This window comes from Dendrobates tinctorius, unplaced genomic scaffold (assembly GCF_039654945.1).
Source record: "Dendrobates tinctorius isolate UK_male_01 unplaced genomic scaffold, ASM3965494v1 ptg000086l, whole genome shotgun sequence".
NCBI classification, from domain to species: domain Eukaryota; kingdom Metazoa; phylum Chordata; class Amphibia; order Anura; family Dendrobatidae; genus Dendrobates; species Dendrobates tinctorius.
Genome location: NW_027361754.1, coordinates 51,078,860 through 51,102,454, shown reverse-complemented (window position 1 = coordinate 51,102,454; position 23,595 = coordinate 51,078,860). Strand labels below are relative to the sequence as shown.

The following is a 23,595-nucleotide window of genomic DNA, read 5'->3' as shown; positions in this document are numbered from 1 at the left end:
GAGACATGCAGGGGGGAAAGGAGTGCACAGGAGGGAGAGCGACCCATAGGGAGAGAGACATGCAGGGGGGAGGAGTGCATAGGAGTCAGCTCAGCAGTCAATATCACACAGGATAAGATTAGATACACGGCTCAGCAGACTGTATCACACAGGAGAGGTTTAGATACACAGCTCAGAAGACAGTATCACCTGTGGAAACCTGTGCAATCTCATAGGATATGAGTACAGCCCCGAGTAATCTATTATCAGGGCACGGTCGGCGCTCGGCTTCTCTGGTCTGCCGGTGGGCGGGGCTATTGACGTGTAGCTTCGGGAGCTCTCGGCAGTTCCGATTCGGACAGGAGACGACAGGTATGTACGGCTCAAGCCTTTGCTGATACACAAGCCTCGGATTCCCGCACGTATCGCCCCCGCACATAGCGCTGTGCCGCCATTCATATGTATCACACGCCGTCAGTCTTTCATTTCCCGGGTAACCAACCGTCGCCCTGCCTCGTCGGCATATACCTTACGACAGGCGGAAGTGAGTTGTTTCGCGTTGAGGCATGCTGGGAAACCTAGTCCTGTGTTGTAACTTCGAACGTTCTAAGACTGGGCCGGAAAACTACATTTCCCAGATGTCATTGCGCGTTTAGGGAAAAGAAAAAAAGCCTTCAGCTCACCCTGTTCTGTGTGAATTTTCTGGGTAAGGCTGGTGCGATGTCGGGGAGATGTCGTCTTGCTATTGGGGGTTTTAGTTGTTGAAGTGGTCCAGCTCCACTAGCCACCCTACTAGCCCCTGGTGACTGTCCTGTGGGTGACGGTGTGGTTTTTTTTTTACCCCCTTTTGACTTTCAAGCTGACACTTTCTATTATTTTGCATGTCACATGTTAGGTCATCCATGTTTTTTGGATCCTGGTCAATGGCGTCACCCTTGGAGTCCATGGTAACGACTTCACAAATAGGTGCTTTTTGGGGGTCTCTTTTAAATATAGGTGGTATAAGAGGGTGAAACATAACCCTTAAAGGGGCAGTCCAGGCTTGGAAGGATGCAACTGCATTCTGGGAGGTCTGGTTACCAAGGCAACTGCCCAGCATGCGGTGAGGGTCCTCCCAGGGTCCAAGACTAATTAATAAGGGCCCATGCACGGTATTTCCTATTCGGCTGGTTTCCTTGGCAACGTTTTATGACTTTTGGTGTGAATGTGCTTGGATGAGACCTTTTTAAAGGAGTTTTTAAGATTATGGAAATGAAGCTTAAAGGGGTTGTCCACTATCTTTGCATGTTTCTTACCCATTGTACCCAGTCGTTATAAAAGATTGTATTCCAGTGGTCACCTGACCTTGCAGTCAATGAGTGACCTCAGTTGTCAGGTGACCGATTATCGGGCCCGCATCTCTTCTGGAGCAAGGAGAGGGTTGTGGGGAACCCACATGTAAGTCACAGACTTGCCTATTTTTAGGGTATGTTTCCACTATCCGGATTCCTTCAGGATTTGCTGCGGATTGAACGCTGTGTACATCCGCAGCGTCCAATCCGCAGCGTCCAGATGTTACAGCATAGTGGATGGGATTTTATGAATCTCCACTATGCGTGCACAGACGGATTCGGCGGCCCTGCATAACCGGACATGCGGCGCATCTTTCAAGGAATCGTATATGTATCCCATTCTTTATTGGGACAGGTCTTTGGTATCGGGTGTGCTGTGCGCCTTCCGCCTCCCAATGAGAAAGTGAGTGGTGCTGGACAGCGCCTCTTTTAGGTTTTCTTGGGATTTTAACATTTGTAAGATTGCCAAACTTCAGAGGCGACTGATTGCAAACAGCGGTATAATCACTTATGGACCAGGATGACATTGAAGAGGCCAGAGAGGATCACAGAGTCTTTGGTTGGATGCCACTGATGAAAGGGCATCCCCATTTATACAGCCATCTCACCACACTCCTAAGGGCGCCGTCAGACTGCCATATAGATAAGATCGCAATTCTCAGACCGGCTGGCAGCTCTTCCAACCCGAGCGTGACGGCTTCATAGAAATATATGATACTGTCATGCCCGGGTGGGGAGAGACGCCGGCCAGTCTGTTTACTGCGCTCCGATCTGAGTGCGCCCTAAGGGGGGGGCCGGGTTCTCAGTGTTGTTGTCCTGAAGACCCTCTTTAAGAAGATTCAGAAATGTAATTATTCATTGATTTTTCGCACATTTCCTGGGTGGCTGCATTGATCAAGTAAGACCTGGTTGTACGGAGTAAGTGCTCTCTGCAGTGGCCATGTATCCTCTGTATTTATGGCATACTTAATGGAGGGGGACTGGTGCAATTCACACACATCGCTACGGGTGTGGAGGGGCGAGTGCTGAAGGTCTTGCCTCATCCGTGTCAATGGCTTACAAAATGTTACAAGGACTGTTAGACTGGGGTCATTCTTCCGGCACCCCTGGCATATTGCTAGGTAGCCACCTAGGCATTGTCCCTGCGGTGGTAAATGATGGACATTTATGTAATATCAGAGCTGTTTAAAATCACTTGATCGAGAGCCACTAATACAGATCAGCTCTAAGCTGGCTCATAGGGGAGTGGGGTCCTGAATGGCGGTACCTTTGGTGATACCCATGTCCAGAGGTGGTTGTCTTCATGAGGCAACCCTAAAGAGGTAGCTTTCATTTTCACAAACTTTTGAAACCTTTCTACAGTATTGAGCAGTGGGGGTTCCCGGTGCTGCGGCCCCACTATTCACTAATGTGAAGGGTGCATAGGGGCTCGAGACACCTGTGCCCTTTCGGTTCTGATTGTCTCGGTGTACAGATCCTTTATGAATCTGTACGTCGATTGTGGTGTTCTGGAATCAGAATCGTGCAGAACTTTAATAAAGGGGCTTGGTGCTCCTCAGCGTTCTTCAACCCATTCAGTTGGGATCTCTGCATTCAGACCCCCATTTATTAAAACTGTGTGTTACTATGACCTGTTAGAAGTTTGTTGGTATGATGGATGCCAGTTACAGGAATGGGTGCAGCCCACCAAGCCCATTGTGTCAGAGCTTGTCACCTTGTCAGGAATGGTCCTTAGGGTAGGCCATCAGTATTGGATCCGTGGTGTTAGTCGCACAGTCACGATTACTTATTGTCCGGTTCAAACGATCCAATCCACTGAAGAACGAGCGTTTTGGGAAGCCTCATGTCGCTCATTGTATCCTATATCGGTCACATACCGTGTCATCAGCCGTCACCACAAGGTATTGTACAACCAATGCTCTAAACATGCTTTAGATGCCTTTTTCACTTTGTTCTTTTTTTTTTATTCCCCAAAAAACAGCTGCCTCCCTTGTCCACAGGTTGTGTGTGGTATTACATCTCAGCCGCAGTTCCAGACACAACCGATCAACTGGAATGACGCTGTTTTGGGAAGAAAACAGATGTCTTCTTATCCCAGACATTCCCCTTTAAATTTCCTTTTACTTTAAAGGGAATAAAGGGTCATAGCAGATGTGTGATTGTTGGGCCAAGGTGGTCTCGTCCTGACATCCTCTGGTCCGGACGATACCTATACCTCCATGTTTTGAATGTGAGAACAAACAGCGGAGAACCTGGCTTTCTGGATCCAGAGGCCTTGCTAACCGCGTCGTCCTGTAAGACTGTGTGCAGACAACATCTAAGTAACAGTTCCATAAGAATGAATGGGGAGAGTTCCTGGTTGCCATTGCACGTTGGGAGTTGCAGTTTCACAGCAGCTGGAGTGTTGCATTTTACTGATCACCGGTTTATAGAGAAGTCCCCTGGAGCACCCTGTAGTTGAGCAGATAAGATCTAGGAGAGTCCCGCTCCGGCTCGTTCCTGCCATATGCTGTGCATTCAGCTATTTTTTTGTCATCTAATAATTGGCGGTGCTGTACCTTGGGTCTCATAGGTGGCAGGTACACAAGGATCGCTGATTCATGACCATTTATCAGCTCATCAGACTTGTGACCTGATCAGCTGGAGCAGTGCCATCTCAGATCCTGATAACGTTCCTTGCCTGCACTATTACCTACATTCGGCCACAGACCGGCAGAATACGGCCCATCTGCAGCTGAGTAACTTGTGACATGATAGTATGGAACCGAATCTATTAATGCACTTTTTTGTCCTGTACAGTGAGATACGTCGCCTCGACAGAGGCCAAGAAGACACATTTATGGCCTCTCTGGGGTGATTGTAACTCTAAACTACTGGTCAGTAAATGAGGCCTTTATAGACTAACTCTGCTAAGGATAAGATTGGAGTGGGGCTGCCACCCGGCACCCCCACCGATTAGCCAGTCCCATGGTGGCCAGATGTAAATCTTCTACATGGTGATCGGGGTTAAGATGATCTGGCCCCGTACACTGCTTACTTCTGGCTAAAGCAGGACCTGCAAATAGTTGAGTTGTGAGGGTGTCTGTTGTCAGGCAACCCCAATAATCTGATGTTTGTGACCTATCCTCAACAGCCCATTTTAAAACAAAAACGACATGAAAGAGCCTGAAGATGTCACCCTGATGAGTTAACCCATCTAAAGGGTTTAATAAAGGTCGATGCCCTACGGAGCAATAATTGCAATCTTTCTTTGTGATACTGTTAAATCCCAGCACAGAGCGGATTTTGTATTAGTCTAGCCTAATGAAGAGACCTGAGTAGTCGCGAAAGCTTGCAATGTGTTACCATCTTTTCAGTTAGCCATTAAAAGGTATCAACCACTGAGGACTCTCAATTCTGAATATTTTTCCAGCACAGAGCAGTGACTTGTCTCCTGCCACACCGGCGGGCTGTCTTCACATGCTCTCGTATTAACTACTTCCATCCAGTTTTACATGTAGACCTTACATGGTATGTCTCCAGTGTTGACCTCAGCGTGGTGCCGACCCCTTGGGTCAAGAGACACTGAATTGTCTTGTAATTGATAAGCAAGGTAAAGTAGTAACATTTAGCACCTATGGAACTGGTTAGTAGTTTAAAGAATTGGGGTCTGTGTTGGACTTAATGCTGCCTGTGGTTTGGGCAGCATGAATTTGATGACCGCTGCCATTTAGAGGGGTCATTTAGCAGTCTACTACAATGATGGAGGTGTGCCTGTTAGAATGGAGAGGGAGCAGCACTCGCTAGTAATCTGCTTGCTGCAGAGCCAGGAATCCCGCCAGCACAGATCGATAATCCGCGGCCTATCTTGAGGATAGGCTATCACTTTTGTAGAGCTGGAGAACCATTTTAGGGATGCACCTAAGGTTGGTCTCGCACATCTGTGTTTTTACGGTTCGAGCACCTCCCGAAGTGCACAGATTGGCTTCGGGTTTCCTGACCTGAACTAGTCTGGGTTGACTCTGGTCTCGTACAGACTCCAATACCTGGACACGTTAAACCGACCCAACAAGAAGTCTTTCGACTATTCCCAAAGAACGCCATCAGAACTGTGATTACAGCTTCGGGATAAAATATCAGCGCTAAATCTGGGTCATTGTAAGACTTGTAACGTCTTATTAACAGTTGCTAAATGATTAATGCTTCATGTAAACGGGGCTCGACACATGGACATGCCCTTTAATGTATGGAGATTGCTCTCTGCTGGTACATAGCCAACTCACATTGTGACTTTTCATAATGAGCTGCAGTTTCTAGCACCGGCGATTCTTGTCGGTCTGGTTCTCGGAGATCACACCTAGATGTCATTCCTAACTTTCAGTGACAATTTGCCAGCTCACTGTATACATGAGATTTCTTCTTTTGCATCCATATTTGAGAAAGCGTTCAAGAAATGTCACTGCAGTCTGATAACGCTGTGCAACGTATGATGGTGGCAGTCAGATTACAGACAGAAATAAACATGGGGGATAGACTGTTTTCTCTATAGGACTACATATGTTTGCGGTGTTGGGGGCTTTGAATCCACACTGCATGGACACGTTGGATTTTTTTGGTCACAAGTTACTTGCAATCTATAGATTTCAAAGTAAGACGCATGGGATTTGATTTTGTTTTTTTGTTTGTTTTTTTCCCCCAACAAGTTGCGGAACGATTACATAAATTGGTTTGTCTGCTGCCGGCCGTGCCCCTGGAGGTGGCTGACAGTAAAACATTAATTTGTCAGATAGCTAAAGCCCCCCAAACGTTGGACCTGTGATTATTGATGGGACTTGGTTGACGGTCTTGTCTATGGGGTCGCCGGCCGACTGATCATTCAGGGCGATGTTTCTGATCTCATTGTTCTCCTGGAGAAAACCTGACAGTAGACATGTCTGTCTGCAGCTTTCTCGTAGAGGACACGTCAGTGGTTGGCCAAAGCATAACTCCACTGACAGCCATCTTATGTGTATGGGGGGGGCTTAAATCGCCTGACTCCCCAATACACATGAGCGCTTGTCTCTGGTCTATATACCTCTGTGGCATCGTCTTTCTTTCTCTCTCTCACACAATACAATCTGTCGTTTCAATCACAACTGCCCGATCCTCCTACAGATGTTGTTGGCGAGAGTCAGGAAGCCTCCATACATATCAGGTGGTTAGGCGGTCCACTGAAATCTTCCGGTTCAGCCGAATTTCATTTAATACGTGGATGGGTACCTTAAAGGGAAACTGTCAGAAACATCTACAGATTCAACGATTTACTTGACCATTTAAAAGTGAAGCAAGTTGACCCTTTATGACTCCATAATGATGCTACAGTCGACACTGGGGAGGAGGGGTGTTTGCTAATGGTATGCTAATGTGTATGAGGGGGGCTCATCATATATACAGTATCACTGCCCGTGGCTGGTTCCTGTTGTCAGCTGAGAGCTTCCCTTTAAGGGGTTTCTCAAAATCCAAAAAATGTGAAGTCTCGTTACTAATTACTTGGATCCTAGAAAACCATTTTACGTAGAAGTACAAAGCGTTACCCCATCCTTTATATTCCCTCTACAACACCGTCATCTTGCATGTAATCCGACAGCTAGAAGGACACGTGCACCCCAATATGTCCCTATTGGATCATTACACAGCGAATGTAGTAATCCTCACACAGTCCTATCTCCCATAACCGTATCAATGGAATATCCTTTTTCCTAGTTGCACGTCGCTGTGGAACAAGCGGGCGCCGTATAGCTAGATCCTGTACGTCGGGCTGTAGATTCTTTTCTAGAGATATGTAGAGAAGTGTCATCTACATAAAACCTGGACTGATGACTTCTCAGATTTCCAACCTGAATTGTATTTATCTGATATCATCCAATTGTGTTTTTTCCAGAAACAGAATGTCAGAAGGCGACAGCATTGGAGAATCGGTACATGGCAAGTCCTCGCTGGTGTATCGCTTCTTCTCCCGGCTAGGGCAGGTACGGCACGCGTTGAACCCCCGTTTTCTCTGTTGATTTCTGATGTATTTTCCGTTTTCAGTAAAGTGAGACGAGTCTCCATTATTATTAATTTACAAGTAAACAAGATGTTTTTGAATGTCAACGTCCTCTATGAATGATGTCACAAAGAAGAAAGGTCACACTTTGTTTTTGATGGCTATTACAGTGCTGCATGCAGGGCTATTTTTCCCACCTGGTCCCAGTCAGTGGAGTCGTCGGATGCCGCTGCCGGCCGTGCAATGGATCCGGCACATCCTTATGTCTTGTGTAATAAGCAGGAAGCAAGATGTTGATATGGGTGGTGCATTACCGCTCAGGATGGGCGAGAGAGCTGTAGTTCCCAGACTAGGGGTACATTCACACATCGGTGTGTTGTCTGTAAGGCCATGTTCAGTATTTTAAATCAGTACTTGTAAGCCCAAACCAGGAGTGGGGTGATACAGTGGGTAAGGAAAGTATTCAGACCCCTTTAAATTTTTCACTTTTTTTCATTGCAGCCATTTGGTAAATTCAAAAGTTGTTTTTTTCTCAGTGTACACTCTGCACCCCATCTTGACTGAAAAAAAACAAAAATGTAGAAATTTTTGCTAATTTCTTAAAGAAAAATCTGAAATATATGGTCATAGGTATTCAGACCCTTTGCTCAGACACTCATATTTAAGTCACATGCTGTCCATTTCCTTGTGATCCTCCTTGAGATGGTTCTACTCTTTCATTGGAGTCCAGATGTGTTTAATTAAACTGATAGGACTTGATTTGTAAGGCCTCCCATCTTCTTGCGATGCCGCTCTCCTGCTTCTTCATCGCTCCCCGGCAACGTACTCCTGCATAGGCGTACTTATCTGCCCTGTTAAGGGCAGAGCAAAGTACTGCAGTGTGCAGGCGCCAGGAAAGGTCAGAGAAGCCCAGCCTGCGCACTGCAATACTTTGCTCTACCGTCAATAGGGAAGACAAGTACACCTGTGGAGGAGCGCGTTTCCAGGGAGTGATGAAGAAGCAGGAGGGCGGCATCGCAAGACGATGGGAGGCGCCGGACCAGGACCTGCAACACCCATCGGACCGGACCGCCAAGCTGTATATAAGCCCTGAAAGGCGGTGGCCGTATCTTACAGCGGCCAAAACAAGTGACAGGTTCACTTTAAGTGGAAGAAGTTTGGTACCACCAGAAGTCTTCCTAGACCTGGCTGTCCAGCCAAACTGAGCAGTTGTGGAAGAAGAGCCTTGGTGAGAGAGGTAAAGAAGAACCCCAAGATCACTGTGGCTGAGCTCCACAGATGCAGTAGGGAGATGGGACAAAGACACACAGTCAACTATCACTGCAGCCTTCCACCAGCCAGGCCTTTATAGCATAGTGGCCTGACGGAAGCCTCTCCTCAGAGCAAGACATATGAAAGCCCGCATAGAGTTTGCTAATAAAACACATGAAGGACTCCCATACTGTGAGAAATAAGATTCTCTGGTCTGATGAGATGAAGATAGAACTTTTTGGTGATAATGCTAAGGTATGTGTGGAGAAAACCAGGCACTACTCATTACCTGCACAATACAATCCCAACAGTGAAACATGGTGGTGGCAACATCATGCTATGGGGGTGTTTTTCAGCTGCATGGACAGGACGACTGGTTGCAATTGAAGGAAACATGAATGCAGCCAAGTACAGAGATTTCCTGGATGGAAACCTCTTCCAGAGTGCTCTGGACCTCAGACTTGGCCGAAGGTTCACCTTCCAATAAGACAAGGACCCTAAGCACACAGATAAAATAACAAAGGAGTGGCTTCAGAAAATCTCTGTCCATTCTTGACTGGCCCAGCCAGAGCCCTGACCTAAACCCAACTGAGCATCTCTGGAGAGACCTGAAAATGGCTGTCCACCAACGTTCATCATCCAACCTGAAGGAACCGGAGAGGATCTGCAAGGAAGAATGGCAGAAGATCCCCAAATCCAGGTGTGAAAAACTTGTTGCATCATTCCAAAGAAGACTCATGGCTGTACTAGCTCAAAAGGGTGCTTCTATGCAATACTGAGCAAAGGGTCTGAATACTTATGATCATGTGATATTTCAGTTTTTCTTTTTTAATAAATTTGCAAAAATTTCTACATTTTGTGTTTTTTTTTTTTTGTTTTTTTTTTGTTTTTTTTTATTTCAGTCAAGGTGGGGTGCAGAGTGTACATTAATGAGAAAAAAAATGATCTTTTTTGAATTTACCAAATGGCTGCAATGAAACAAAGAGTGAAAAAATTAAAGGGGTCTGAATATTTTCCGTACCCCCTGTAAATACAGAAGTGGTGACATGTTTCTATTATACTTTTCCTCTGATTGTTCCACTCCTGATTTTGGATGGAAAATACTGATGGAAAATACTGACCAAATACTGAATGTGAGACCGTGACCCAAGACGCACACTAACCCCACTCATACATCCGTGGTTTATGAATTCATGTCTTTCAATTTTTGCAGCTCTTGTCTATGGGGAACTGTCAAAACCGGATGAAAAGCTAGACAATATTTTTTTTATCCCCCTTTTTTTTATGATTTATTGCTTAATGTCAATGGGACAAAAATGGTCAGTTTATCGCTTTCCTTTTTTTTTTTTTTTTTTTTATATAAACAGATGAGGGAAAAATGGATGAAAAGTAGATGACATGTGGGAGAAAAAATGGCCCCATTTTGATGCACATAAAAATAAAAAAACAGAAAAAGATGTGAATGCAGCCTAAGGCCATATTCAGACGAGCGCTGCAGTTTTCGCCAGTCATGTCTGCAGTTCCGTGCTCCTGACCATATTGTGTAGCTATATGCCATTAAAATTATAACTATCTCCTGTAAAATGGAACGAGATGAGTACGTGCTGTGATTCCCATCACTTGTACCTGAACACGTAGGGTCCGATTCATCAGAACACTTAATAAATTCAGCGCATCGTCTCCTGTGCCTCACCAGAAATATTACTCTGGCCACATACCGGATTAACATTTCGGGTTGCAGAACTGTTCATTAATGCAGCTGGCACCGCCACTCCCTATCCTGCAGACATTGGTGGAGCTGCCCAGGATTAGTGTTAAAATGCCAAAATTTGCCAAAGTTTTCTGCTACATGGAGCAAACACTTTGCCGCTTTTGAAAAGTTTGCTGAATCAGCCCCATTGACTTTCATTGGTCGAAGTGCTGTCTGTGTCTGTTGCGATCATACGGAGAGTGTGATGATGGAAAAGTCAAGAGTCAGAAAAGGTGGTCAACCCTGTGACTGTTTCTGTTCACTGACTAAAGTGAACAACTTCTTTGATATTGCAGTTTCCGTTCGGAACAGTAGAGTGCTCCAGGTGGCTCTCAAGTGTCTATTCCTGGGAGGAGTCAGACGTCACTCTTCCTATACCCTGTCTCCTCTTTGGCTGGGTTCATATTGGGGGGGTGCGTTTAACGCATCCGTTACATAGCTGCATTAACGCTATGTAACGGATGCGTTAATGCACCCATAGACTGCCATAGACGAGCGCATCGCTAACGCATGTCATAATCGGCATGCGTTAGCGATGTGCCGTCATTCTGTGACGGACCCTCGGACGCGGTCTATAGCCTTCCAGAAAAGGCAGTTGCGCTAGCCCAGTCCGTTTAACGCATACGTTGAACGGACTGCCCTAACGCAATCTGAACCTGGCCTTAGGTGCGGCGCTGACATATTTTGCCCCATAGTTGCACGGCAGTAAATCCATTGGATAGACTAACATCTCTACAAGTGAAGTCAGTAGTGCTGATCACTAAACGCCCCCATACCTATTGGATGGAAGTTGATTTTGGTGTGACCATCCATCTCGTGTATGGAATTCTCCTGATTCTCCTCGACAGATATTAGGAGAGAGCAGGATTGGGCAACTGGAATTTCAACTTCCGATCCTTGTGCTGCCATCAGGAGCCTCCCCTCTTCCCATTTGAAAGCATAGGTTCTCAGAACTTGCCTATGGAAAAATGTAGTGGCCGCGCTCAGGAACCGAGCCGTGATCCGTCGCCCATCTTCACCAGTGTGTTGCCCATGTTTCTAATACTTCCTGTGATGATAATGAGATAACTGCTAACTCTTCTCCCCATGCTCACAGTACAGGCTGAAAACGGGGAGTGTAAAATTCATGTTGGGGGATGGTGTAAGATGCTGTTCTTTTTATTGTGATGCGTGTCGGCATTCCTGTGTAATCTGACACTGGGCGATTGCTTCTTGGTGAGTCCACCGGGTCATAGTGTGTCCTGGATATTCCCGAGCAGCCACCCTCTTGTCTGGCTTCAGGCCCCTTACATATTGGACCTGCTCACAGATGAGTGTGGGGTCTGGTTGTCGGACTGCCGATCCTTTAGTTACATTGAGATAAGCCGCCATCAGAAGAATCTCTCGAAGGGAAGACTGGAGCGCTCAGCCGAGCAAGTACTGTGGGGCAGGGAAGAGCCGGCTGCACCATCATCCGATAGCTAATTATTGTGTATGGGGACTACGCACAGACCCTCCCACCTGTCACTTCACATCAGTCTTATTATGGCATTTTCTAAAAAGTTGTCAGCCAGATTCCTCTGTATATCTCTGATCCTTGTGTCCCTCTGTCCTCGTCTCTGTCGATAACGCTCATCCCGTCCGTCTGATTTTCATGGCGCTTACTGCTCAAGATTATCCGCGTCGCTGTCCCGCAGCGCTTGGATTATCTGCTACTATCAGGAAGGTTTCAGAATGGCTCCAGGCTTGGAATAAAGAGATGTAAATAGTTTTTCAGTTCTTAGCCTGGTATTAGATGTCCTGTGTACATAATATCCAAATACCCGGCTTATAGGGGTTTTCTGGTATTTTAATAAAATAGGCAGCGAAGAGGCATAGTATAAAATAAAGCAGTGCTCGCCATAATCCTCGCCGCTCAGGAGGCCTCTGCCAACCTGTGTACTATCATCTACCGCCCATAGACATGTGGACACTTCGGCATAATCGGGAAATAAAGCAGTGAGTGCAGGTTACATCTTTAGGTATCCAGGGCACTGCAGTAGCTTTAAGTACCCATGGTTACGACCACTCAAATAGTGACAGTTGCTAGTGGTCGTAGCCATGGATGCATAAAGCTACTGCAATGCCCTGCACATAGGGTAAGTGACGAGTAAAGGGGGGGGGATGTAGGTAGCAAAGCCTCGGGAAATAAAAATATGAAGTCCTATAGCCCCTAGTCCCAACTGATCCCAATTTCTGCAACCTGGACAGTGATATCCTATGCATTCTTCATTGTTCTGCGGCATACAAGATATAGATTGGTATGGTAAGGATGCCCCCCCCCCCCAATGGCTTTGTCACCCACCACGGGGGGAAACTGTCTTTGTACAGTAAAGAATGGCGTTGGCCAGAGCGGGTAGCAGGGTGCCCCACCGGATGCAGGAGCCATCAGTGCACATAGCTAATTGCCGGAGAGCCAACTCCTGGGAGCTGCCGGGTGAAGCTGCTCATTTCTCGTTCAGGACCTGCCACATGGGACGTGATGTTTTGCAGGCAGCCATTCATCTGAATTGAACTGATGGTCGGCCATGTGATACGTGAGCTGGCGGAGTCCTCCAGAGCGAGGGACGCTGCTGGAATAGAACATGGGGAAAGAAAGTGTGGAGATGAGACAGCAGCTCTAATGATCTCATGGAGTAAACAAGTGTTGCCCTGCCGGTGTGGCGCTACCATACATCTCTCCTCTGGTATAGTCCTCATGTACAGCTTTACAGGATTGTTTTGGGGTCCTCCACGCAGACGGTTTAAAGCAATGTTTTACTTGGGGGGGTTTCAATATCGCGGCTCGTATATAGTCCTGAGAGTGTCTGTACCTTGATAACGGCGCTGGAATGGGACTTCATTAGAAGGAACTGTTTAATCCTATTTCTGTGTGATATTTGACGTCTGCCTTGGTGTGCCAGTGCCAAGGGGACCTCTCTTCGATAAGTGGTCGATATCCGGCATTTGGCTTTGTAGCAAGCCGCCGTTTCCAGTCCTGTGCGCAGAGTTGTATAAGAAATGGTGCATTACATCATCTTGTACATGGGATTATGTCTCTGCTCTACAACTCCACATGGGAAAGATATAAGGGCTATCGATAAAATGCATGAAAATGTGCAACTTCTAGTTTTGATTTTGCAGTATTTCGCCAGTCCAGATCCGTGTACAGTAAAGCATTGCATTTGTGTTTCAGATTTACCAGTCATGGCTTGACAAATCCACGCCGTACACAGCCGTGCGATGGTTGATGACCCTCGGTCTAAGCGGTCTCTACATGATAAGGGTTTATATACTACAGGTAATTTTTTTTTTTTTTTTTTTAATATATTTATTACCTCTATAATATATACAAACGTTTTGTTTTGGTGCGGCAGCAATGGATAACTGTGATGGAAGCACTACTAATTAGTGATGGTTTCTATGATCTTTTTTTCCCAGGGTTGGTACATAGTAACGTACGCCTTGGGTATCTACCATCTAAACCTCTTCATAGCATTCTTGTCTCCGAAGGTAGACCCGTCCTTAATGGAAGACTCAGGTAGGGTGTAACGCCGCTTCTCCTTCATATCAATTCAATCTCTGCAATAAATGGTTGGCAAGAATTTATTGTTAAGTGCCGGGTTTCGAGTCGCGCTAAACAGGTTTCCCAGACTTAAAGTATTGATCCCTATTTTGTTAGGATAAATCATGCATATCAGATTGATGGGGGGGGGGGGCATCACCTGCCTCCCCACCAATCTGCTTCTTAGAAGCTCCTTAGGTGGCCGGATGTAAACGGGACACAGCTCCGTACCCTGCGTACTGCCACCACACTGCAGCTCAGATCCTACTGAAGTGAATAGGGGCTGAGCTGCAGTACCCAGGAATGGCCACTACATGGCGTACAGAGCTGCACTGTCCCAACTGTTCACATCCTGCTGCCGGAGCTGAAGGTAGCGGCTTGTCGTTGGCAGGAGGTCATCCATATTGTAGTCTGGAAAACCCCTTTAAGTGCATTAGATGACTTCTGTTCTGCATATACCTTTTTATATGTCTTATCTTGTAGATGAGGGGCCTTCCTTACCAACAAAACAGAACGAAGAGTTTCGCCCGTTCATCCGGCGACTGCCAGAATTTAAGTTTTGGTAAGCGATAATTTTTTTACCATGAACACGTCTACCTGTTTTTTTTTTGTTTGTTTGTTTTTTCATTTTTGTTTTGTGCAGCTCAACAAAAAGATGACCTTAAGACGTGGCTAATTTAAAGAGGGGGGGGGGGGTATTCTAAAAGGCACATAACCCTACAAATGTCTCCTTCGTTTGCCCTAGTTGCTCAGTAGAGAACCCCCCGCTGGTGGCCATGTGATTTGCTCACCTGAGCACTTTCTTGGCTACGTCCTCCTTCTGAGCAGGTCGCTGAGTCAGAATCTGCTCAGTCTGCACATGCGGTAAATGCGCTGAAGCTGAGTCAGGCGGGTAAATCACATGGCCGCCACCATGACTAGAGGACCCTCTTTTGAGGAGCGGTTGGACAATACGAGTACTGGTTCAGGGTTATGGTCTTTTGGGAAAATATTGAGCCATTGCATATACACAACGTATACAATTTTGTGAAAAAGTGTTTGCCCCCCCCCCCCCCCTTCCTGACTTCCTATTCTTTTGCATGTTTGTCACTTAAATGTTTCAGATCACCAAACAAATGTAAATATTTTGGTTTCACTGTCACAGCACATGCATGGAGAGCCCAACAAACAGTGACACAGCTGCGGCACATGCAGCTACGGCAGCGATCAGCTGTTCAGCCAGCGCGATCCAGGAAAATTGGGTTCCCACTGTAGCCTATTCGGCAAGAATTATACCTTGCCGAATAAGTGGGCAACCGAAGATATTCGCTCAGCTCTAGTCAAGACTTTGACTAGACCCCTCCAAAGACTTAATTTATTCGGTCGTCCGTGACAGCACCACCTGAGAGAGGGGATCCGCCCTCCAGGAACAGGAAATCCTACAGATACATAAGGGCGGCACCTCTCCCATGCATCAGTTGGTTTCCTGTTCCTGGAGAGGACAGGATTCCCTACAGATCATGCCATCATGGACGAAGGAATCCCCAGGCTGGCTGTCCGACTCAGGTAGCGGGGCAGTGCGGAGTCCTCTGGAAGCGCCACGGTGGCCCAGGTAGGGCCTGTCTGACTGCTGACTGGGATGACTGGGTGACCGGGGGGGGGGGGGGGTGAGAAAAGGGCACAGAAGCACTGCAGAGCGGCTTCAGCTCAGGTGCAGGAATGGACGAGCCGGAAGCTCCCGTGACCCAGCTGGACTGAGAGCAGGAACGTACCTCAGAGAGGTCCCAAACCAGCTCCCAGCAAAAGAAAAAATGAACTGGACAATCCAGCCATAAAAGTTCCTCCAGGCCGAAGGATCCAGCTACGCCTTCTGCTCAGGGTAAGAGATCTTCGTGGATGTGCCCTGATGCAGTGTTCCCCTTATGCTTTCCTCCTATAGGGGAAGAAATGCGCTGACAAGGCAAAACACAGGGAATGCGCCCTTTGTGAATGCCCCTTGCCAGATGCCTACTTTAAAAGGCTGTGCCAGTCATGCATACGGCAGACTGTAAAAAAAAAAAAAAAAAAAAAGGGGGGGGGGTGTGTAGTCCCAAAAAATTACCAGGCATACTTCCTTGCTCTGTCCCCCCTCCTGTAGGTGGCGGAAGAAACCCCTGACTTCGCTACAAGTCTAAGGGAAATTATCAGGATGGAGGTTACAGCCCTAAAATCCGTACCCCAGGGGGAGTCGTCTAGGAAGAGAAAGAGAGCAAGTTTCTCAAGGTCAGGCTCTTCAGCTGACCCTAGAGGAAATGAAGACTCCTCAGAGCCCTCCACCTCTGCGTCTGTGTCCTCTTCAGAGGAAGACGCCAGTCGTTTCTGCCTAGGTCTGGAACAAGTGGACAAACTTGTCAAGGCAGTCAGGGCTACCATGGGGGTAACAGACACAAAACCAGAACGGTCAGCGCAGGACCTAATGTTCGGGGGTTTAGACCCCAGGAAACGTAAGTCGTTCACGTTAAACGACAAGGTCCAAAATTTGATTAATAGGGAATGGAGGAAACCAGAAAGAGAAGGCTCCCAACCACCAGCTTTTAAACGGCGAAATCCCTGAGGACCCCGTGGTAAATAAATGGGACAAAGCCCCGAAATTGGATGCAGCAGTGACTAAGGCGTCCAAAAAATCCGCTATCCCCTTTAATGACATGGTCTCTTTAAAGGATCCGCTGGATAAAAAGGCGGACTCCTACTTGAAAGGCACATGGGAAATGTCAGCTGGCGCCCTGAGATTGGCAGTAGCAGCTACCTGCACAGCCAGATCTATGATGGTCTGGCTGGACCAGCTTGAAAACCCTACCTACCATCCAGGATGCGGCAGCCTTTTTAGCAGACGCTTTGGCAGATTCCGCAAGAATGGCGGCCAAGGCCGCAGGACTATCAAATGCAGCCCGACGGGCTATATGGCTGAAATGCTGGCCCGGGGATATCCAGGCCAGATCCCGGCTTTGCACCATCCCGTGTGAGGGGGAATATCTATTCGGACTAGTCCTAGATGAACTTCTGGAGAAGGCTGGCTACGATAAAAAGAAATTCCCTTCCCTGCCCACCCCTTCCTAAAGACGTCCCTTTGCTAGGAAGAGATTTTTTCGGAGGAGGTCATCCAGGGACCGGGGCAGATGAGAAGATAAAAAGAAAAAAGGTACCGGGTTTATGTTTTGAGGGGGGACGCCAGGAAGCATCCCATGAGACCAAGAAACCTCCCCAATGACTAGAGGCCCCGGTGGGAGGTAGACTATCGGCCTTCTGCCAAGCCTGGTCGTGGATCTCAAACAGTAACTGGATCCTGGGGTTGGTAGCCTCAGGCCTAAAGCTAGAATTTGCCGGTGTCCCCCAGAACAGTTCTAGGGTCACCCCGCTCAGGTCTTCCCTGGCAGAACAGACTGCCCTAGAGACCGAAGTTGTTGACCTATGTCAGAAAGGAGTACTGATAAAGGTACCAGAGGTGGAGAAGGGTGAAGGCTTCTACTCCCCCCTATTTTTGGTCCGTAAACCAGATAATTCTTACAGGACCATAATCAATCTGAAGGCACTCAATAGATACCTGGTCATTCGACCTTTCAAAATGGAAACGATCAGTTCCACAATAAAGTTACTGTTTGAAAATTGTTTTATGGTGGTGTTGGATTTAAAAGACGCTTATTACCATATACCCATCTATGCATCTCATCAGCGTTTCCTTAGAGTGGCAGTTCATTTACAGGGGTCGTTACAGCATTTTCAATATATCGCACTTCCCTTTAGTATAGCAGTCGCCCCCCCCGGGTGTTCACTAAAGTTATAGAGGAGGTTATGGCCCATCTGCGGGAAGCAAACATCCTAGTAATCCCTTACCTGGATGACTTCCTTATTGTAGGCAAAACAGCAGTCCATTGTCTGGATCAATTGCAAAAAGCAAAATCAGCTCTGGAGCGGTTAGGGTGGCTATTAAACATTAAGAAGTCCCGCTTACAGCCCATGAAAGTCCAGCAGTTCCTGGGCTTAACCCTAGACTCGCAGAATCAGGAGTGTCGTCTTCCACTCGAAAAATTAGTTTGTCTACGTCAACAGGTCTTGAACGCCTCCAATAGCCCTACCATGTCTCTCAGGAAAGCAATGTGCCTCCTGGGTTCTCGCTCATCCTGCATCCCCGTGGTCCGATGGGCCCAGTTCCATACAAGGGTGCTACAGGGCGAGGTTTTACGCTATCAAAAGATCCTGGGCGGTTATCTAGAAGGCCAGTTGACTCTGTCCCAACATACCTTGAGATCCCTTGAGTAGTGTCTAGACGAGAACAATCTAGCCAGAGGGGTGCCCTGGGAATATAACGTAACCCGGGTAGTCGCCACAGACGCAAGCCCTACGGGTTGGGGGGCCCACATGGGGGAAATCTTGATCCAGGACCTGTGGGAATGCCTTCAGTTGGAAATGTCCTCCAACCTGAAAGAGCTAACAGCCGTAGAGCAGGCAGTCAAAAACCTTTTTGTGTATCTACAGGGTCACCATGTTCAAATATTCTCCGACAATCCGTTCACCATGGCTTACATCAACCACCAAGGTGGGACTCGTTCCAGGCCCCTGATGGAGGTAGCAGAACGGCTGTTCCAATGGGCAGAGCAACATCTCCTGTCTTTAACAGCTCTGCACATAAAAGGAAAAGAAAACACCACAGCAGACTTCCTAAGCCGCAACCTTCTAAAGCAGGGAGAATGGTCCTTAAAACGTCCATCTTCCACTGAATCATACAAAAATGGGGGCAGCCAGAAGTGGACCTTTTCGCCACCAGAGAGAACAGGAAGGTGCCTCAGTTCTGCTCTCTAAATCCCAGGGAGAACCCTCTGGCAGTAGATGCTCTTCTGATCAAAAGGGACTTCGGGCTAGCATACGCCTTCCCTCCCCTGGCTCTACTACCCCTGGTGATGAGGAAGGTCAGGAAGGACAAAGCAAGGATTATAGTGATCGCACCGTTTTGGCCCAGGAGGGCATGGTTCTCATGCCTCAGGACCATGTCGGTGTCTGACCCTTGGGTCCTACCAAACATCCCAGACCTCCTATTCCAGGGCCCAGTTTACCATCCTCAAGTGGCTAGCCTACATCTGACGGCGTAGATTTTGAACGGGCACTACTAAGGGAGAAAGGTTTCTCCCCGGCCCTAATTAACACCCTGCTCAAAAGCAGAAAACCGATTACAACCAAAATCTACGTTAGGATCTGGAAAAGATTCCTTCAGGGGTAGTAGCTGGGCAGTCCACTCCCATAGCACAGATCTTAGACTTCTTACAAAGAGGTCTGGACATGGGACTCTCCACCAGCACCCTTAAGGTACAGGTGTCGGCTCTAGGGGCGCTTTTCAACTGCAACATCGCCAGTAACTATTGGATCAGTAGGTTTATTAAAGCAATAGGCAGGTCCAGACCGGTAGTGAGAAATAAATCTATGCCATGGGATCTAAGCCTAGTCCTTACGGCCATGACAGAGGCCCCGTTTGAGCCTATTTCATCAGCTTCCACAAAAAACCTGTCCCTTAAAGTGGCTCTCCTGGTAGCGTTGACATCAGCCCGGAGAGTTGGTGACATCCAGGCGCTGTCTAGACTTCCTCCTTACATACAATTTAGGAACGACAGGGTAATTCTTACACCTGATCCAGCATACCTGCCTAAAGTAGCCTCCAGTTTCCATAGAACTCAGGAGATGGTCCTTCCATCCTTCCTCCCTAATCCCACGAACATTAAGGAAAGGAAATTACACACGCTAGACGTTAGGAGATGTCTCCTAGAGTACCTGGCAGTTACCGACCCCTGGAAAAAAGATAATGCCTTATTTATTTCCTATCAGGGCACTAGAAAGGGCTTTAGGGCTTCAAAAAGCTTGCTAGCAAGATGGATTAGGGAGGCCATTTCATTAGCATACACCTCAAAAGGCAAACCGGCCCCTGGCAAGCTGAGGGCGCATTCCACCAGGGCATGGCAACCTCTTGAGGAGAGAGATCGGAGGTCTCTATTGACCAGATATGTAAGGCAGCTACTTGGTCCTTTCCGAGCACCTTCTACAACCATTATAGACCTCCTTTGGTGTCAGGGTTCTGCAGGCTGTAGTCCCTCCCTAAAGTAGTTATTACTCTCTGTAATTCTCTCAGGTGGTGCTGTCATGGACGACTGAATAAAGTCGTAGTTACTCACCGGTTAACGGTATTTTTCGGATTACATGACAGCACCCGTATATTCCCTCCCTTTAGTTTAATTTGGGTGTGCACTTCTTCCGCTTATATGTACACGGGTAATTAATAGTCGTGTAAGAGTATTGTATATAAATTATGCTATTAACCTTTGTGGTCCTTTTGTGCTTTGTAAACCAACTGATGAGTGGGAGAGGTGCCGCCCTTATGTATCTGTAGGATTTCCTGTTCCTGGAGGGCGGATCCCCTCTTTCAGGTGGTGCTGTTATGGACTCCGAAAAATACCGGTAACCGGTGAGTAACTACGACTCTTGTTTTTCTTAAGCCATTCAGAGGTGGACTTGCTGGTGTGTTTTGGATCATTGTCCTGCTGCATAACCCAAATGCACTTTAGCTTGAGGTCGCAAACTGATGCCCGAACATTCTTCTCCAGGATTTTTTGGTACATGGCAGAATTCATGGTTCCAATTACCACAGCAAGTCTCCCTAGTCCTGAAGTGGCAAAACAGCCCCAGACCATCATACTACCACCACCATATTTTACTGTTGGTATGAGGTTCCTTTTCTAAAATGTTTCTTCTTGCTGTAATTGGGACATACACCTTACAAAAAGTTCAACTCTTGTCTTGTCATTCCAGAGTATTCTCCCAAATGTCTTGGATCATCAAGATGTTTTCTGGCAAAACTGAGATGACCCTTTATGTTCTCATTGCTCAGCAGTGGTTTTCAACTTGGAACTCTATCAGGCCATTTTTACCCAGTCTTTCTTATGGTGGAGTCGTGAACACTGACCTTAACTGAGGCAAGTGAGGCCTGCAGTTCTATGGATGTTGTTGTGGGGTCTTTTGTGACCTCTTGGATGAGTCATCGCTGCGCTCTTTGGGTCATTTTTGGTCGGAGAGCCACTCCTGGGAAGGTTCATCACTGTTCCATGTTTTTGCCATTTCTGGATTATGTCTTTCACTGTGGTTTGCTGGTGTCCCAAAGCTTTAGAAATGGCTTTATCACCTTTTCCAGACTGATAGATCTCAATTGCTGTCTCATTTGTTCCATAATTTCTTTGGCTAGCGGCATGATATCTAGCTTTTGAGGGTCTTTTGTCCCACTTCACTGTCAGGCAGGTCCTATGTAAGTGATTTCTTGATTGAGAACAGGTGTGGCAGTAATGAGGCCTAGGTGAGGCAAAGAATGTGAACTCAGCTTTCCAAAGATGTGATAAACCACAGTTAATTTATATTTTAAGGAGGAGCAATCATTTTTTCACACAGGACCCTGTAGGTTCGGATTTCTTTTTCCCTTAATAATAATGACCTTCATTTATAAACTGCATTTTGTGATTACTTGAGTTATCTTTGTCTAATATTTAAATTTGTTTGGTGATCTGAAACATTTAAGTGTGACAAACATGCAAAAGAATAGGAACTCGGGAAGGGGGCAAACACTTTTCACACAGCTGTATGCAGGGTGTCTCATCCTGGGGTGTATGTGCGTGTCTCTGGAGTATATATGTATCTCTGAAGCTGCCTTACCTTTGTTCTCTTCAGGCATTCGGCTACTAAGGGTGTGGTTGTGGCCATGGTGTGCACCTTCTTTGAGGCATTCAATGTTCCCGTCTTCTGGCCAATCCTGGTCATGTATTTTATTATGCTTTTCTGCATCACTATGAAGAGACAAATAAAGGTAAGGTCTTGCTCTTGCTCAGATGGTGCACGGCCTTCTCCTTCTAGGCCGAAGGCAATGTAGTAGTGATGACACTGCTGGGGATAGAGTACAGGTTCTGGAAAGTCTTTGGATCCAGCATAAGTGAGCGAGCTCGTCCATGAGGACGACGTGCATCCAGTGCGGATCCTTGCGTCTCCTGCTCACCGAGGCTTTGATGCCACGTGTTTGCAGTGGGCGCTATTCACTAACAAGCTGAGAAGATTTTTCAACACTTTATTATTATTTCCTTCTCAGGCCAGGTTCACATGAGTGCGTTTCGCAGCCTGTATATAGACTGACTGCAGGTCTCCCAACCCGAATTTACAGCCCCATAGACACAATAGTGTTGGGAGAGTCATCACTGCTGCCAGACCGGACGCTTGTGTGAACGTGGCCTTACTGGATTTGCAGCATTGCACTAATTTTTGTACTTTTTGTCTTGCAGCACATGATTAAATACAGATACATCCCATTCACACACGGCAAGCGGAAATACAAAGGAAAGGAAGAAACTGGGAAGCCATTTTCCAGTTAGAAGAAACTGTCACCTTCTTTATGACTTTCTTATGTAAAAAATTAAACCGAGAGAAAAAAAAAACAGGAAAAAAAAATCAGTTTTGAGCCATTGTAACAATGCCTTTTTATCCATATAAGCATAGGTGATTTTAAAGAGACCTAACAAATGTAGTTGGCCGAGGATGCTCTTACCTTTGCTCTACACAGCCCCGGTCACCGCCGTGTGTATTGGCACCAGACATCCGGGCTGCTAAAGAAGCAATGCCATCTGCACATTGTGGGGCGGCCAGTCTCAGACTTGCACTAATACATAGAATATATGTCCCCTGTCATTGGGTCCAGGACGGACCGGCAGTGTTCTGATCAGTGCTGCCCGATGTCAATCATGGTTGCTCCTCCTGTAAGAGGCCGTTCTGCCGCCGGGGATCGCAGGCCGTTGTGGCTCATACTTTTATCATTTCTTATTAAATATCTGTCCGGCATTGTTTAAGTTACCATTTATTTATTTTTCTTTTTTTTCTGACCCAGTTCTTGCAGCACTTTCATGAGAGAGACAAAATGACCAAATGAGATTTAGACACAAGGCTGGATTAGGTAGAGCCCATTCTAACGGCACCTACTGCGCGACGTCACCTCGTTACCCAGGTTGTACCCCCCCCTCCCGTAAAATCCACCATAATGCATGAGTGGTGAGTGATTTACCTCCTGGGTGTGGCACTCTCATCCATACATTTTCTGGTATTTTACCATCAGCGTTTAATAAAAATGGAATTAAATCAGGTTAATATAAAGTGTCCTGTTGATGTCTGGCCATTGACTCTTGTGGAGGGAGCGTGGGAGAAATTGGGGGTTATTGGGCATTCGTGACCGCTAGAGAGAATAGTGATTTGCCCGAGGACCCTACGGACTGCCTCCAACCTGTCGACATCTCCATCCCGGTGTGACGTCGTTCGTAGGCAGCACGCCTCATCAATGATGTCGCGCCAAGCTAATCAAAAACAGGAGCCGGAGATGTCGACAGGTTGGAGGCAGTTTGCTGGACACACTACTGCCCTGGTTGTTGGACCACCAGTCCAGCGAATTTCTTCGCTCATCTGTAGTGACCATTGCTTCGTTCACTGTCTAACAGCAGTGGTCATACATGTGCACAAGCAATGCCACAGACCCGTAGAAGTGATTGGTGGGGGTCCCGGAGATGAGACATTACACAGTAGGATCACCCCCCCCATATGCAAAATGATGCAGAGCTCATGAACAAGAATGTCTGTGCCTAGAAAAATTGCCAATTTGTCTCATCTTGTACAGAGATCAGGGAGGGGGACGCATCTAAAT

At 47.0% G+C, this 23,595-nt stretch overlaps 2 protein-coding genes across 7 annotated transcripts in view; one reads left to right on the top strand and one right to left on the bottom strand.

Annotated features, from left to right (window-relative positions):
- MORN1 (MORN repeat containing 1) overlaps window positions 1-418 on the bottom strand; it is a 528,161-nt gene extending 527,743 nt beyond the window's left edge. Inside the window, exon 1 of the mRNA XM_073585393.1 lies at window positions 190-418. Coding sequence (XP_073441494.1) covers window positions 190-418 — 229 coding nt within the window. The remainder of the gene's footprint in view (window positions 1-189) is intronic.
- Window positions 213-22,757, top strand: RER1 (retention in endoplasmic reticulum sorting receptor 1). Of its 6 annotated transcripts, none has more exons than XR_012234082.1 (9): window positions 213-351; window positions 7,210-7,297; window positions 13,509-13,613; window positions 13,754-13,853; window positions 14,361-14,439; window positions 20,266-20,340; window positions 20,480-20,595; window positions 20,685-20,848; window positions 21,591-21,725. XR_012234082.1 is itself a non-coding variant. In XM_073585395.1 (8 exons), the coding sequence occupies exons 2-7, from the start codon at window positions 7,217-7,219 to the stop codon at window positions 20,845-20,847; spliced, it is 603 nt and encodes a 200-aa protein (XP_073441496.1). In that variant the 5' UTR covers window positions 213-351; window positions 7,210-7,216; the 3' UTR covers window position 20,848; window positions 21,591-21,725. The 6 variants fall into 6 exon arrangements, 2 of the variants coding, with proteins under 2 accessions (XP_073441496.1, XP_073441497.1); XR_012234084.1 differs by lacking the exon at window positions 213-351 and adding an exon at window positions 412-523; XR_012234083.1 differs by lacking the exon at window positions 213-351 and adding an exon at window positions 535-685.
- The last annotated feature ends 838 nt before the right edge of the window (window positions 22,758-23,595 follow it).

Excerpts from the sequence above, each read along its gene's own strand:
- RER1 (XM_073585395.1), top strand. The coding sequence starts at position 7,217 with ATGTCAGAAGGCGACAGCATTGGAGAATCGGTACATGGCAAGTCCTCG. Across the intron at positions 13,854-14,360 it reads GTCCTTAATGGAAGACTCAG|ATGAGGGGCCTTCCTTACCA; the intron begins GTAGGGTGTAAC and ends CTTATCTTGTAG. Across the intron at positions 14,440-20,265 it reads CTGCCAGAATTTAAGTTTTG|GATTTCCTGTTCCTGGAGGG; the intron begins GTAAGCGATAAT and ends ATGTATCTGTAG.